This window comes from Pseudoliparis swirei, chromosome 6 (genome assembly GCF_029220125.1).
Source record: "Pseudoliparis swirei isolate HS2019 ecotype Mariana Trench chromosome 6, NWPU_hadal_v1, whole genome shotgun sequence".
Lineage (NCBI taxonomy): Eukaryota > Metazoa > Chordata > Actinopteri > Perciformes > Liparidae > Pseudoliparis > Pseudoliparis swirei.
Window position 1 is genome coordinate 2,260,347 of NC_079393.1, and position 14,623 is coordinate 2,274,969.

The following is a 14,623-nucleotide window of genomic DNA, read 5'->3' on the forward strand; positions in this document are numbered from 1 at the left end:
TCCTCCCCACCCCTCCCCAGGTGTGGGATGCCTCCAGTGGGGCTCTCCTCCAGAAGCTCCCGGCTGACCTCCCGGTGTTGGACATCTCTCCGTTCTCTCTGAACGGTGATCACTTCCTGGCCTCCCTGACCGAGAAGATGCTGAAGCTCTACAGGTGGGAGTGAACCAGGGATCTCTCTCTCTCGCTCGCCCTCAAACCAGACAATAACAACAATAACAACAACAATAGACAAGGAGAGGACGCCGTCTGTGTGGAAAATAAAATGCTGCTCAACTTTTATCTTAAGAATCTGATTCCTGAACGGAATCGACCGGAGGAAACAAACGTCTCACTTTGTTTCTGTGACTTTGGGCCAAACGTCCACGTTGCTGCCCGGCTGGTGACCTGTGACCTTTGACCTGCACAGAAAGGCCAGAGGCCGCCAGGTGTGAGAGGACTGACGGGGCCATGATGTCTCTTTTTACGACTTTCAGGTTCCAGGTTCTGTTTTCTCAGCCATTGAGCCTCATTCATTTCAGTAAAGTAAATCAATCTATCACAGTCATCATCGTCTACCCTTCGTCCTCTACCCTTCGTCATCTACCCTTCGTTCTCTACCCTTCGTCCTCTACCCTTCGTCATCTACCCTTCGTCATCTACCCTTCATCCTCTACCCTTCGTCCTCTACCCTTCGTCCTCTACCCTTCGTTCTCTACCCTTCGTCCTCTACCCTTCGTCCTCTACCCTTCGTCCTCTACCCTTCGTCATCTACCCTTCATTCTCTACCCTTCGTCATCTACCCTTCATCCTCTACCCTTCATTCTCTACCCTTCGTCCTCTACCCTTCGTCCTCTACCCTTCGTTCTCTACCCTTCGTCCTCTACCCTTCGTCCTCTACCCTTCATTCTCTACCCTTCATCCTCTACCCTTCATTCTCTACCCTTCGTCCTCTACCCTTCGTCATCTACCCTTCGTCCTCTACCCTTCGTCCTCTACCCTTCGTCCTCTACCCTTCGTCATCTACCCTTCGTCCTCTACCCTTCATTCTCTACCCTTCGTCCTCTACCCTTCATTCTCTACCCTTCGTCCTCTACCCTTCGTCCTCTACCCTTCGTCCTCTACCCTTCATTCTCTACCCTTCGTCCTCTACCCTTCGTTCTCTACCCTTCGTTCTCTACCCTTCATTCTCTACCCTTCGTCCTCTACCCTTCGTCCTCTACCCTTCATTCTCTACCCTTCGTCCTCTACCCTTCATTCTCTACCCTTCGTCCTCTACCCTTCATTCTCTACCCTTCGTCATCTACCCTTCATCCTCTACCCTTCGTCATCTACCCTTCATCCTCTACCCTTCGTCATCTACCCTTCATCCTCTACCCTTCGTCCTCTACCCTTCATCCTCTACCTTTCGTCCTCTACCCTTCATTCTCTACCCTTCGTCCTCTACCCTTCATTCTCTACCCTTCATTCTCTACCCTTCGTCCTCTACCCTTCATTCTCTACCCTTCATTCTCTACCCTTCGTCCTCTACCCTTCATTCTCTACCCTTCATCCTCTACCCTTCATTCTCTACCCTTCATCCTCTACCCTTCATTCTCTACACTTCGTCCTCTACCCTTCATTCTCTACCCTTCATCCTCTAGCCTTCGTCCTCTAGCCTTCGTCCTCTACCCTTCATTCTCTACCCTTCATCCTCTAGCCTTCGTCCTCTAGCCTTCGTCCTCTACCCTTCATTCTCTACCCTTCATCCTCTAGCCTTCATCCTGACCTCTACCCTTCATCCTCTAGCCTTCATCCTCTACCCTTCATCCTCTACCCTTCATCCTCTACCCTTCATCCTCTAGCCTTCATCCTCTACCCTTCGTCATCTACCCTTCGTCATAGGTACTACTCTTCGTCGTCGAAAATATTCAGTTTGTGATCTCAAAAGACGCAGAAAGCCAAAATATTTCGCATTTTTTTAATATTTAAAGAATGTAGTTTCGTCTCTGATCTCTGGTTTGCATTGATCATGTGTCACAGATTAATCAGAGCCTGACTGACTATATATATAGAGTCATAGTGAGACTTCACTGTGATGGAGTCTGGAGTTTTCAAACATTAGAGAAATTAAGTTAAACTCGTATCTGTTGAGAAGTAGGAAGAAAAATAAAAAATAAATGTTTCTTTTTTCAAACTTTAGAGGATTAAAGAACCATCATCACTGGTTTCGCGTGTGTTCATCGATGCTGAACATTTTCCAAATCATATCCTCCCCCGTTTCCATATTCCATCCCTTTTCCAGGAAGCTACCAAAATGTTCGTCCCACCGGTTCCTGTTGGTTTGTTGTTGTAATATTAATTTTGACCACAAGAGGCACACGGCCTAAACCCCTCGTTCTAAATCAGACTTTCTAACATGACATACGTGTTCCTCGTGTTTACATTGAAATCAAAAACTCACCCGGAAGAAAACGAGAATGCTTTTAGTCTCGTTTAGAACATGGTGGAGTTACACTTCGGCCTCTTGTGGCGGACGTCGGTATTACAACAATAAACAAAGAGAAAGGCGTTTCACCTGCTGGAAGTTTTTTTTTAAAGGATTTTGACACATTTTGCTTCCAAAAACCTGACATATTGAAGGATGGCATTTTTTGTGTCTAATCTGGTCAGACAACTGAGGTTTGGGACGTCTGAGGGACCTTGAACCCACCGGGGACATCGGCAACGGAAGTCCATGGCTAACGGAAACAGGACTTCAAAATGTCAGTGGTTTGTGGTGAATGGGTTCAAACTCGATTAGATTCACTTTTAAGATGATTTCTTCTCCACTTTAAACGTCAGATAAAAGGTTCTCTGACTCGTTGGGTTCTGACTGGTTGGGTTCTGACTTGTTGGGTTCTCTGACTCATTGGGTTCTGACTTGTTGGGTCCTCTGACTCGTTGGGTTCTTTAACTTGTTGGGTTCTCTGACTCGTTGGGTCCTGACTTGTTGGGTCCTCTGACTCATTGGGTTCTCTGACTCGTTGGGTTCTCTTACTTGTTGGGTTCTCTGATTTGTTGGGTTCTCTGACTCGTTGGGTCCTCCTCCCGTCGTCCTCCATCTTGTTTCCACCTGATCATTAAGTGCCAAAGGTCTCAGCTGCCGTTGTACATTTTGACTCCTATTCTTCTCTGGAGGAAGTTATTTGTGTATATTTGCTATCCACTGTTTTTGTGTATGACTTCAAAGTTAATAAAAATGCCGAGTTATTTTTAACGAAAGTCTTCGGAGTGGATGGTTTCCACTGTTGAAAATATAATTCAAGGTTTACAGATCGTATCTTTGTAGATGTTTTAGCAACTCTATTTGTATATGACCTCATTGAAAGGGACAGTAGATTATTGTGTTGGCCCCTCAAAAGCTCCATAAACCAACTTTGGGGTGTTAAAATGTCCCTTTAATTAAAAATTAAAATGCACTTGAGTTTTATAATAAAAGGTTATATTAGTGGAGAATAATTTATATTGTGTTGTCGTATTTTAATGAGGATCTCAGTGACGCTTCAATTCTTACGCAACATATTTTACTAATAAATACAAATAAAACAAAAGGTTTCTTAATGTGAACTTTAAAAGGAATTAAAACTCTTGTGTAAATTCTTTTGACAAAAGAGTCACTCGGTGCTCTCGATGAAGCTTATTATGGGATGGCTCCATTCTAGGAACAGTGTTTTCTACCAGTGGTGATGCCTTCAGGGCTCGCTGGTAGATTCCTACTTCAGGACTGGTGAATCCAGTCTGAAGCTCGGCTCACGGTGGGTTGAGGTGATAAAATAATGATGAAATAATATTTGTTTTGGTGATGAAGTTTGGTGAAATGTATTTGAATGCTCTTCATGTTTTTATGGGATTTCAGATGACGCTTTAATTCATTTCTTTAATTCTTCACTTTTTCACAGCATGTTGTCACCGTTTCTGCTTCCAGGTCACAGGAAGACGTCATGTGACTCAGGCTAAAAATATATATACTGCATATATATATATATATATTTATACATACATATTAATATATATACACATATTTAGATTTTAAAGTATTTATACATATAAATCTACACATTTATAAACAAACATTTACATATGTATATACATATATAATAGCAATATTTATACACATATAAATGTATATACAGTATATGTGTCCATAAACAATGTGTTATACATGTGCGCATATATATACACATATGCACTGCACATAAAGAAAGCTATATACAGCAACGTTTATACATATATATGATATACATGTTTATGTGTGTATATATACATGTATATCCATGTATATATGTATAGACATGCATATGTCTATATATATATACATATGTATACTTATACATATGTATGTATATGCATTAGCATTCATATATTTTATTTATTTGTCTAGTTATTAATGGTTTATTTATACCTGTATTTATTTTTGCTTTTTATATTACTTCCCAGTATTTATTTATAAATTGATGGATATATTTGTTCATGTATTTTGCGTTATTTTATTCCTGTATTTATTTCTACATTTATTTATGGTTGTTTATTCCTGTATTTATTTGGTATATGTATTGATGCATTTATTTATTTCTACATTTATTAATTGTTCATTTATTTATATCCTTTTTTTTTTTTTTACATGTATTGATGCATTATTTTATTCCTGTATTTATTTATATATGTATTAATGGTTTATTCATTTATTCCTGTATTTTTTAAATACATTTATTAATGGTTTATTCATGTATTCTTGTACGTATGGATTCATTTTTTATATACATGTATTGAAGCATTCATTTATTCCTGTATTTATTTACACTTAATTAATATTCTGTCCTCCATAGTCCAGGGCCATCCTCGAAAGAAGAAAAAAAAGAGAAAGAAACCCATCTACAACTTTCTACTCGCAGTACTCATATCACCCACGGCCCCTGAACGCAGCAGCAGGCTGACTGGCTCCGTGAAGATGGCGGACTGTATACGTGTTCCTCTTCTGCTGCTTTTGATCTGCGTCTTCTCGTCGCTTCCGACTCGAGGGCAAAACAACGCGATGGCCAAACTCGCCCTGAACGCCGACAGCCCGCAGAAACCCGCCGGAGGCCCGGGGCCCGCGGCGGAGAGGATCCCGGTAGCCGCGGCGGAGAGGAACCCGGGCGCCGGGGCCTCGCCGCCTCGCAAGCGCTCTGCCGGCTGGAAGTTGGCCGAAGAGGGGGTGTGCAGGGAGGACCTGACCCGGCTGTGCCCCAAGCACTCGTGGAACAACAACCTGGCCGTGCTGGAGTGCCTCCAGGACCGGAAGGAGGTAACGTTGGCGGGGCGTGGGGTCTCGTTCTGCGGGGAGAAGGAGCAGGGTGTGCCGCGGTGTGGCCGCCGCCGTCAGCCGGGGACCGCTCGCGCGAGGACGTCACGCGCGAACCTCGCTAGAAAATGAAGCGATTTAAAAGCTCGCGGTGACGTCATCAAAATGTCGCTTCGTGGCGAAAAACGTCGAACGGGTATTTAAACGGGTCGCGACCCGCTTGTCCGTTCGGCGTGACGCAACGACACGAACGTCGCGCGCGTCTTCTTCTTCACGACGCGCCGGTTCGCGACTCGTCGCTTCACGGGTTTAGAGGTCTCGAACGCATCACGCGGAGGCAGCGGGTTGATATACGGTTGTGTGTGGGAAGAGCGCGCGCGTGTGTGTTTTTTTAATTCTTCTTCGTCTTCCTGTGCGCCGAATTGACCCCAAAGACGTGGTGGTTCACCGGTGTGTTTGCCCGGTGACTTAACACAGGGTGGGGGGGGAGCGTAAAAACCGACGCTTCGTGACGGGGCTCGAGAGTGAGACCGAAAGCTGTTAATTCATGCACGGTGCTGAGTGTTGGGCAACACGCAGGTGTAACGGGAGCTCGTGTGTACACAACACGTGTCACCGGCTCGGTAACCGGGCACCGGCTAAAGCCTCCAATTGCTCCCCGACCACAGTGCCTTCATTCTGGGTTAAAGTGGCAGAAAAGACTCTTACGACCTTGAATTTTGGCTTATTATTCATAAAATCAGGGTAGGAAATGTACATATTTTTTAGGGAGCAACTTTTCACCCCAGTGACTAAAATCCAGGGGCATTTCAAAAGAAATTGGGGGCACTTTTTAAAAATAATAAATATATTTATTTAGGCTTACAGTATATGAGCAGTTGTCACCAAAATTGCAATTATAAAACTATTAGGCAATACTCTACGGATTAAAAATGATGATAACAAAACAAACAAACAAACATGTTATTCTTATTTCTATGTGGTTATTTATTCTTGTTACATTTTTTAAACAACTATTAACAATTATAACTTTCTTTTTTTATAATTTAAAATGATTTTTATTGATTTTTGTGTGAGTACAGTACAGGCAATACAGATAGGACACACAACAAAGAACAACAACTAAAGGCCTTTAAATTATCAGAATTATTAGAGGAAATTATGAGGGCATTTAAAAAAAATTTATATCTTAGGGGCAGTTTTGCCCTGGTGTGTTTCTGACGCTGATCACTATATATATATAATATATATATATATATACACATTAACTCTTAAATCCAAACTGTTTGCCTGTGATAAATAAAGCTTAAAGTCAAATGACCTAAAATAAGAAGGGCGTCTTTCTGTTTCCAGAACAAACAAGAACACTTTAACGAATCCGTTGGTCAAAAGATCAAACAAACGGTGGTAAAACCGACTAGTTTTAAGTCTTAAAAATTCAAAAAGATATTCTCACTATTACAATAAAAAACAGAGGAAAGTGAAGAAAACGGTTGAATGACGTTTTAACGTAAAGGTCGTATGACATCGGAGGAAGTGGACCGGCGATGTTATTTATTCATAATCCGTCAACAGGCCGCTGTTTGAGGAGGGCGGGGCGTCGCTTACTCGCCGCGTCCACGTCTCAGCACACGGGCGAGCGACGTGATTGGTTCTCGGCGTCCGTCTTTGGGTCGTCGCGTAACTCGGAACTGCGACCTCGGCCTTATTCAACACCGAGAACAGATCACGGGCGTTGTGTTCACTTGCAGCCGTTTGTGTGGTTAAATTCATCATTTTGTTTTTGTTCTGCTGGTATCGGACCGACTGAAGTCTGATAGAAGAGATATCTTTAGTGTGGAAGGAGACATCTTTAAGGAGACTTCTTTAGTGTGGAAGGAGATGTCTTTAGTGTGGAAGGAGACATCTTTAGTGTGGAAGGAGACATCTTTAAGGAGACATCTTTAGTGTGGAAGGAGACTTCTTTAGTGTGGAAGGAGATATCTTTAGTGTGGAAGGAGACATCTTTAAGGAGACTTCTTTAGTGTGAAAGGAGACTTCTTTAGTGTGGAAGGAGACATCTTTAGTGGGAAGGAGACATCTTTAGTGTGGAAGAAGATATCTTTAGTGTGGAAGAAGATATCTTTAGTGTGGAAGGAGATATCTTTAGTGTGGAAGGAGACATCTTTAGTGTGGAAGGAGACATCTTTAGTGTGGAAGGAGATAGTTGAACTCACCCGGTGGCTTTGTGACCTTTTTTAATGCCTAGAGATCAGCTCCTAACGACGCCCTCGCTCTCATTGGCTCATTGGCGCCCTCGCTCTCATTGGCTCATTGGCGCCCTCGCTCTCATTGGCTCATTGGCGCTCTCATTGGCTCATTGGCGCCCTCGCTCTCATTGGCTCATTGGCTGATGAGCTCATTGGCTGCTCGGCAACAGCAGAACCTCGGAGACGAGCCTTTGGGTTCGGGCCGAGTCATTTAGCGTGAAACTCTCTTCTGGTTGCCGGCAGCTGAGAAACAAGATAAACGTCGACCTTGAGGTTCGACGCCTTCCGACGGCGGATCGTCCTGACTCTGTCTCTTTGGGGGGGAGAGGCGCCGTCTCTTTAGACGACCGCCTCGATCCACCTTAATCCGCCTCGAGTCGACGTGTTGTTGCCGCCTGGTTGAGGTCTGAGGTTGGAGAGCTACTTTTAGACCCCCCCCCCCCACGCTGCCGGTCCTGCTGTGGTTTTGTGTACGTGGTGTAGAGGAAGTCGGAGGTTTTCCGGCCGGTCGGCAGCCGGAAGCCTCCGGGTCTAGTTAGAGGATCAGGAGGTTCAGTTTGAGAGAACGGACCCGTTGAGACCCCGGACCCTTGTCTCCTGGTCCTCAGTCTGAGGTCGGAACCAAACCAGAGACCCTTTCTTTAGTGTGTGTGTGTGTGTACGAACAGGAAGCACAAACTGTTGCCTGAAACTTTGAACACCACCTTGGTCTCAGACGCAGCTCCGGTTCCCTGGAGCTGAGACCTCTAAAGAGAGACCAGGTCCTCCTGGCCTTTCCTCAGCTGTAAGGTTCAGGCTCATCGTGTTGACATTCACCCCAAAGTGTGAGTCTAACCCTCTGAACCACGGCAAAACAACACCGACGTTCGTCACGTTTAAAAAATAAAAAAAATCTTTCCAACGGTCCTTGAACGCATCAGTTCTGACGAATGCTTCCGTCAGAAAAAAGCAGCCGAAACGACATTTTATTCTACGTGTTATTTAAAAAAAACTCCACAAATAATCTGTTTACTTTAATCACATTCTGTAAAACAACGGCTGATAAACGGCGACACGTTTTACACTGTTTCCTGTCACAAATCGGAGGTTTGAGGAGGGTTGAGGAGGGTTATGGAGGGCTGAGGAGGGTTATGGAGGGTTATGGAGGGTTATGGAGGGTTGAGGAGGGTTATGGAGGGTTGAGGAGGGGTATGGAGGGTTATGGAGGGTTGAGGAGGGGTATGGAGGGTTGAGGAGGGTTATGGAGGATTATGGAGGGTTGAGGAGGGTTATGGAGGGTTGAGGAGGGTTGAGGAGGGTTATGGAGGGTTGAGGAGGGTTATGGAGGGTTGAGGAGGGTTGAGGAGGGTTATGGAGGGTTGAGGAGGGTTATGGAGGGTTGAGGAGGGGTATGGAGGATTATGGAGGGTTGAGGAGGGGTATGGAGGGTTGAGGAGGGTTATGGAGGGTTGAGGAGGGGTATGGAGGGTTGAGGAGGGTTATGGAGGGTTGAGGAGGGTTGAGGAGGGTTATGGAGGGTTGAGGAGGGTTATGGAGGGTTGAGGAGGGTTATGGAGGGTCATGGAGGGTGATGGAGGGTCATGGAGGGTTATGGAGGGTCATGAAGGGTTATGGAGGGTCATGGAGGGTTATGGAGGGTCATGGAGGGTCATGGAGGGTTATGGAGGGTTGAGGAGGGTATGGAGGTTGGAGGGTCATGGAGGGTTATGGAGGGTCATGGAGGGTCATGGAGGGTTATGGAGGGTCATGGAGGGTTATGGAGGGTTATGGAGGGTCATGGAGGGTTATGGAGGGTCATGGAGGGTTGAGGAGGGTTATGGAGGGTTATGGAGGGTTGAGGAGGGTTGAGGAGGGTTATGGAGGGGTGAGGAGGGTATGGAGGTTAGGAGGGTTGAGGAGGGTTGAGGAGGGTCATGGAGGATTATGGAGGGTTATGGAGGGTCATGAAGGGTTATGGAGGGTTGAGGAGGGTTGAGGAGGGTTATGGAGGGTTGAGGAGGGTTGAGGAGGGTTATGGAGGGTTGAGGAGGGTTGAGGAGGGTTATGGAGGGTTATGGAGGGTTGAGGAGGGTTATGGAGGGTTGAGGAGGGGTATGGAGGGTTATGGAGGGTTGAGGAGGGTTATGGAGGGTTAGGGTTGAGGAGGGTTATGGAGGGTTGAGGAGGGGTATGGAGGGTTATGGAGGGTTGAGGAGGGTTATGGAGGGTTGAGGAGGGGTATGGAGGGTTGAGGAGGGTTATGGAGGTTTGAGGAGGGGTATGGAGGGTTGAGGAGGGGTATGGAGGGTTGAGGAGGGGTATGGAGGGTTGAGGAGGGGTATGGAGGATTATGGAGGGTTGAGGAGGGGTATGGAGGGTTGAGGAGGGTTGTGGAGGGTTGAGGATCAGTGGCGGCTGGTGAATTTTGGGGGGGGGGGCAGTTGGGCGACGCGGTTTAAATATCACTCAACAATGAGAAGAAGAGAGGTTTTGAGTAGAATATTGTAAAAAACAAAGCTTTATTTTACACACACACAGCTGCTCAACACGTAACAACAAACAACAACACACACTGTGACTTTTTTGGAGAGAGGTCAGAGCAGCTTTTAAGGAACATGGGTTGGTTTCAGAGGTTTGCAAAATAAAAGAGTTTCACCCTCACATGAAAGAGGTTCAGAGCAGATGTAACTGATGTGGAACAGGCATGGAAGAAGTCGGCTCAGATGGTGGATTTTCCCAGCACTTATTTATTCTGCAGAAGACAACAGAACACACACATTTGCCTTCTGTTTTGTCTCTGCACTTCCACTTCCCTCAGCAATAAAAAAACATTGTCCATGGAAGACAGGACCACATTAAATCTAAATAATAACAATTCTCATCAAAAACCATGACATGTAACATACAAGGGGAAAACAGAGACCCCTAATGGACAAAATAAATAACTACATGAGCTAGAGTCATTTCAGCAGAAACAGCGAACATTCTAACTTTGAACAAAAGGGAAACACATGCAGAAGACAACAGAACACACATTGCCTTCTGATCTGTCTCTGCACTTCCACTTCCTATACACGCAAAACAACACAATTTACACAAGGAAAATATACGTCGGGGCGACTGGATGTAGCTAAACAAACGGCGCCAAAGTGGCTCAATGAGACCGCCACCAAACGTATATTTTGACGGTCTAAATGACACGACAGCTGGACGCCGGGATCGTATTAACATTCCATTACTGTATGTAACATAAACGGTTAATTTTTATTCAAGAATATAGCCAAAATAGTGCGACATCGTTTTTCACTCAACTCACCCTCGGCAATATAAAACCATTGTGAGGGAGAGACGGGACTCAGGAGCAGGAAGTGCAACAGATGGAAAGCAATTTCCGCAGGAAACAGATTTTTAAAAATATCTCATAAAAATAAAATTCACAAACACTCAACAATATCATTGAACAACAAACAAAAATAAAATACAATACATTGAAAACAAGAAATAACAGAGTGCATTTCTAACTGTTTGACAGAGTAGACCCACTACATGTAAAAAAAAAAGTAGCTCCTCTCTTTAAAGTGGTCAAACTTCTCCATAACTCTCTGGTTAAAGTCCATCATGTCTGTAACCAGCCTGTTTCCATTATTCTGGAGGGAATGTGTCTGTTTTTCAGAACTTCTTCGTTGTGTTTCGATGCCAGTTCGGTCTCCTGCTGCTGCTCTGCTCTGCAAACAGGGTTAGCTTCATGCTGTTAGCTTCATGCTGTTAGCTAGATAACTGCGGCAAGATTCATGCTTCTTACACTTGTCTGCAGCTCTTTAGATCCCTCCCCCCGTTGTAGTCCAGAGAGTTTCAGTCCCAGGACTTTGGAACAACAGACAGAGGAAACTAAACAGCGCATTACTCACTGAGCTCCAGCTAACAGCTCCGTTAGCTACCTGCTCTGTAGCTCCGTGGAGCTCTCTGGCTGAGGGAACATACCGGTCTCTGATCTGCCGAATAGTCCAGTCACGTGAAATAAGAAACGATGTCATTGGCCAGGGCGCACATGTTTGCGCCCCAAGATTCACGTTTCATCTGCCAATGAGAAGCCGAAACGACCGTGAAATGTTTGCTCGCTGCCGCACACACACGTTGGGCCGGCGCCCCGAAAATGGGGCGGGGCTTCTCTCCGTGAGGATGAGTGGCGATATATTATTTATGTCTCATTTAACTTAAGTGGTTGTTGACAGGCTGACGGTCTCCCACACACAGTTAGCGCGTCAACACGGTATATTTGCTATTTAAATGATTTGGTATATAATGTTTTTTGACAGGATTTTTTTTTTTTTTTTCTTCATCTCAACATTTTAAGAGGGGCGGCGCCCTAGCGCCCTCTATGGACGCACCGCCACTGCTGAGGATGGTTATGGAGGTTTGAAGAGGGTTGAGGAGTCAACTCTGAAACACTATCAGAAGTTGACAGAAACCAGCTGGTCCCAAAAGATTTGTTTTTGTATAATAGATACATTTTCATCTGGAGGTTAGTAAGTGATGATGAGATGAGACGGTAACTGATGCTCGTCAGCTTCAGGAAGCAGATGATGAAGATGCTGCTTTGCCCCCCCCCCCCCCATCTCCTCCTCCATCACTTTGTCAGTGTGTTTACATGATGGTATAATTTGAATCTTGCTTTAGTCGGACTATGCTATCCTTTGGGGGATCTGCTCTTATGCCAATATACATGGCAGTGAGTAATTCTAATCATTGGCCTTTGAAAGCATGTCATATCCAATACGATAGGTGGCGCTGTTTTCATTACAACTCGTGGTGATACAGCCATTTCCGCTTGACCTCTTCACCACCACCAACAACAACCAACAACATCAACATTACGAGAAAGATGGCGAACAGAGAGCAAGGTTAAGCATAAATTCTGTCTGCTCTTCGGTCCAGAAATGTGTGGCGGCTCTTGTGTTCTCCAGAGCGTTGTTTGTTTGTTTTCTGCCGGCCAGGCTCCCGGCAGTGACAACTTATCGTCTCTTTCGACTTCCGGGTCACGACATGGGAGGGAGGGGGGAGGGAGGGAGGGAGGGAGGGCGGCGGGATCTCAAGCATGCGCAAAGACGCAAAGTCCAGTTCCTAATCCAATTCACCGTTACATGCCGCGATAGTCGAATTATCAACCGGATCGGATCGAGTTATCCAGGGTGTTAATGGGATCGTAGTCGGACCGCACACAGTCGAACAAAGGTGTTTACATGAAACGGATCATTCGATTTCAGTCCGACTAAGCCAGTTATTCGAATGCATGTAAACACGGTCAGTGTGTCGCGTTGTCACTTCCTCTCAGCCTCGTCCAATTTTAGCTCAACCTCCTGACGGTTTTTCCCAAGACGAAAATCCTGGAGATCTGATTAAGTTTAATTTAGCTGCAGCTCTTTATTGAGACAGACCCCCCCCCCCATCATGGCCAGAAGCTGAGAACACCGTTATTATTGTCGGATTTTCATCTCTACGATGGTCCTTGAACCTCTCGCAACCAAAAAATGTAATTGTGATATTCCATCAAAAACTTTGTTTTACAATCTCTCCACAAATAAAAAAATGTCCTTTAAACCAAATTCTGTAAAGTAAACATGACGTTCAGAGCTCCTCGGTGAAACGATGACATCATGATTGATTCGGTGAGTTGGACTGTAAGTCCAGACGGGTTGATTTATTCTTTTGCGATCCATTTCCTGGAGTTTAACTTCACCTCAGATGACCAGTCAGCGCTGTTTACTCAGTGAGACGCGTTCAATGTCCGTGTGGAGAGCAGAGTTTTCATACTTATGGAACACGCATGAATATTCAGACGCACACACACATACAGACTATTTATGGCCTGTGGCTCAGCCGCCATTTTGGTAAACACACACACACACACACACACACACACACACTCTCTCTGTCATAGGAATACAGCAGTGATTTAGTTTTCTCTGGTTAGAGGACTTTGACTTCCTGTCTCGACCAACAGAGCCTCGGTACCTCGGGTCAACATCTCCACTCACCTCAGATTCTCTCTATTGACCACCAGGGGGCGACTCCTCTGGTTGTATAGAAGTATATGCTCCATGTGTTCAAGCTGCATTCTCTCTCCTGACCACCAGGGGGCGACTCCTCTGGTTGTATAGAAGTTCATTCTAAATCCTGCTCTCTTCTCTCCGTCTCTTTTAGGAAACTGAGATTGCAGCCGAATGCAACCATGTAAGTTTCCTTGCTTCCTTAAAAAAAAAAAAAAACCTTCCCAGCATACACTGTGTCTTTCTTGAGCTCAAAGTTCTCTCTTTGCTCTTTTTCTCCTCCTCCTCCTCTCCTCCTCCAGCTGTTGTGGAACTACAAGCTCAACCTGACCACCGACCCAAAGTTCGAGTCTTTGGCCGTGGAGGTCTGCAAGACCACCATCTCTGAGGTCAGTCTGTGGACCTCAGGCCCCTCCTGGAGGTCGAGAGTCCCGTCACTGATCAATAGATCTATGAGAAGCTTTCTGTTGACCCCCCCCCCCCCCCCCACACACACACACACACACAGATGAAGGAGTGCTCCACGGAGGAGCTGGGGAAGGGCTACCTGGTGTCGTGCCTGGTGGACCACCGGGGCAACATCAGCGACTACCAGTGCAACCAGTACATCACCAAGATGACCAGCATCGTGTTCAGCGACTACCGGCTCATCTGTGGCTTCATGGACAAGTGCCGAGAGGACATCAACTCGCTGCGCTGCGGCAGCATCAGCACCGGGGAGAAGGTGAGGGGGTTCTCCTTCTGCTTCTGGTTCTGCACCGGGTTTGTTTCTTAAACGTCTGGCCTGGAAGCAGCGGACCAGGGTTCAGGTCGGATGTGCCGACGGGCATCGGGCGAGTTAATCGTTCTGTTTCCCTCAAACTGTCTGTCATCATGTCGGTGCTTCTTCACTTCCTTCCTGCAACGACATGAAGTGTGTGGACACGAGGAAGAGGAGCTGAAGGCCTAAGCTCGAGAGATATATATATATATATATAATCTCTATATATATTCATATATATATATAATATTTATTTTTAAAGAGAAGATGTATATAAATATATTATATTTATTTATATATATGTATGTG

The 14,623-nt window shown here is 45.4% G+C and overlaps 2 protein-coding genes across 5 annotated transcripts in view; both read left to right on the plus strand.

The window, feature by feature from the left end:
* rfwd3 (ring finger and WD repeat domain 3) overlaps positions 1–280 on the plus strand; it is a 12,677-nt gene extending 12,397 nt beyond the window's left edge. For all 3 annotated transcript variants that reach the window (XM_056416409.1, XM_056416408.1, XM_056416410.1), the window contains exon 12: positions 21–280. In XM_056416409.1, coding sequence (XP_056272384.1) covers positions 21–164 — 144 coding nt within the window. In that variant the 3' untranslated portion in view covers positions 165–280. The remainder of the gene's footprint in view (positions 1–20) is intronic.
* A 4,566-nt stretch (positions 281–4,846) lies between these two features.
* The window catches only part of glg1a (golgi glycoprotein 1a), a 29,625-nt gene continuing 19,848 nt past the window's right edge, over positions 4,847–14,623 (plus strand). For both annotated transcript variants that reach the window (XM_056416406.1, XM_056416407.1), the window contains exons 1-4: positions 4,847–5,282; positions 13,709–13,738; positions 13,857–13,943; positions 14,063–14,278. In XM_056416406.1, coding sequence (XP_056272381.1) covers positions 4,947–5,282; positions 13,709–13,738; positions 13,857–13,943; positions 14,063–14,278 — 669 coding nt within the window. In that variant the 5' untranslated portion in view covers positions 4,847–4,946. The remainder of the gene's footprint in view (positions 5,283–13,708; positions 13,739–13,856; positions 13,944–14,062; positions 14,279–14,623) is intronic.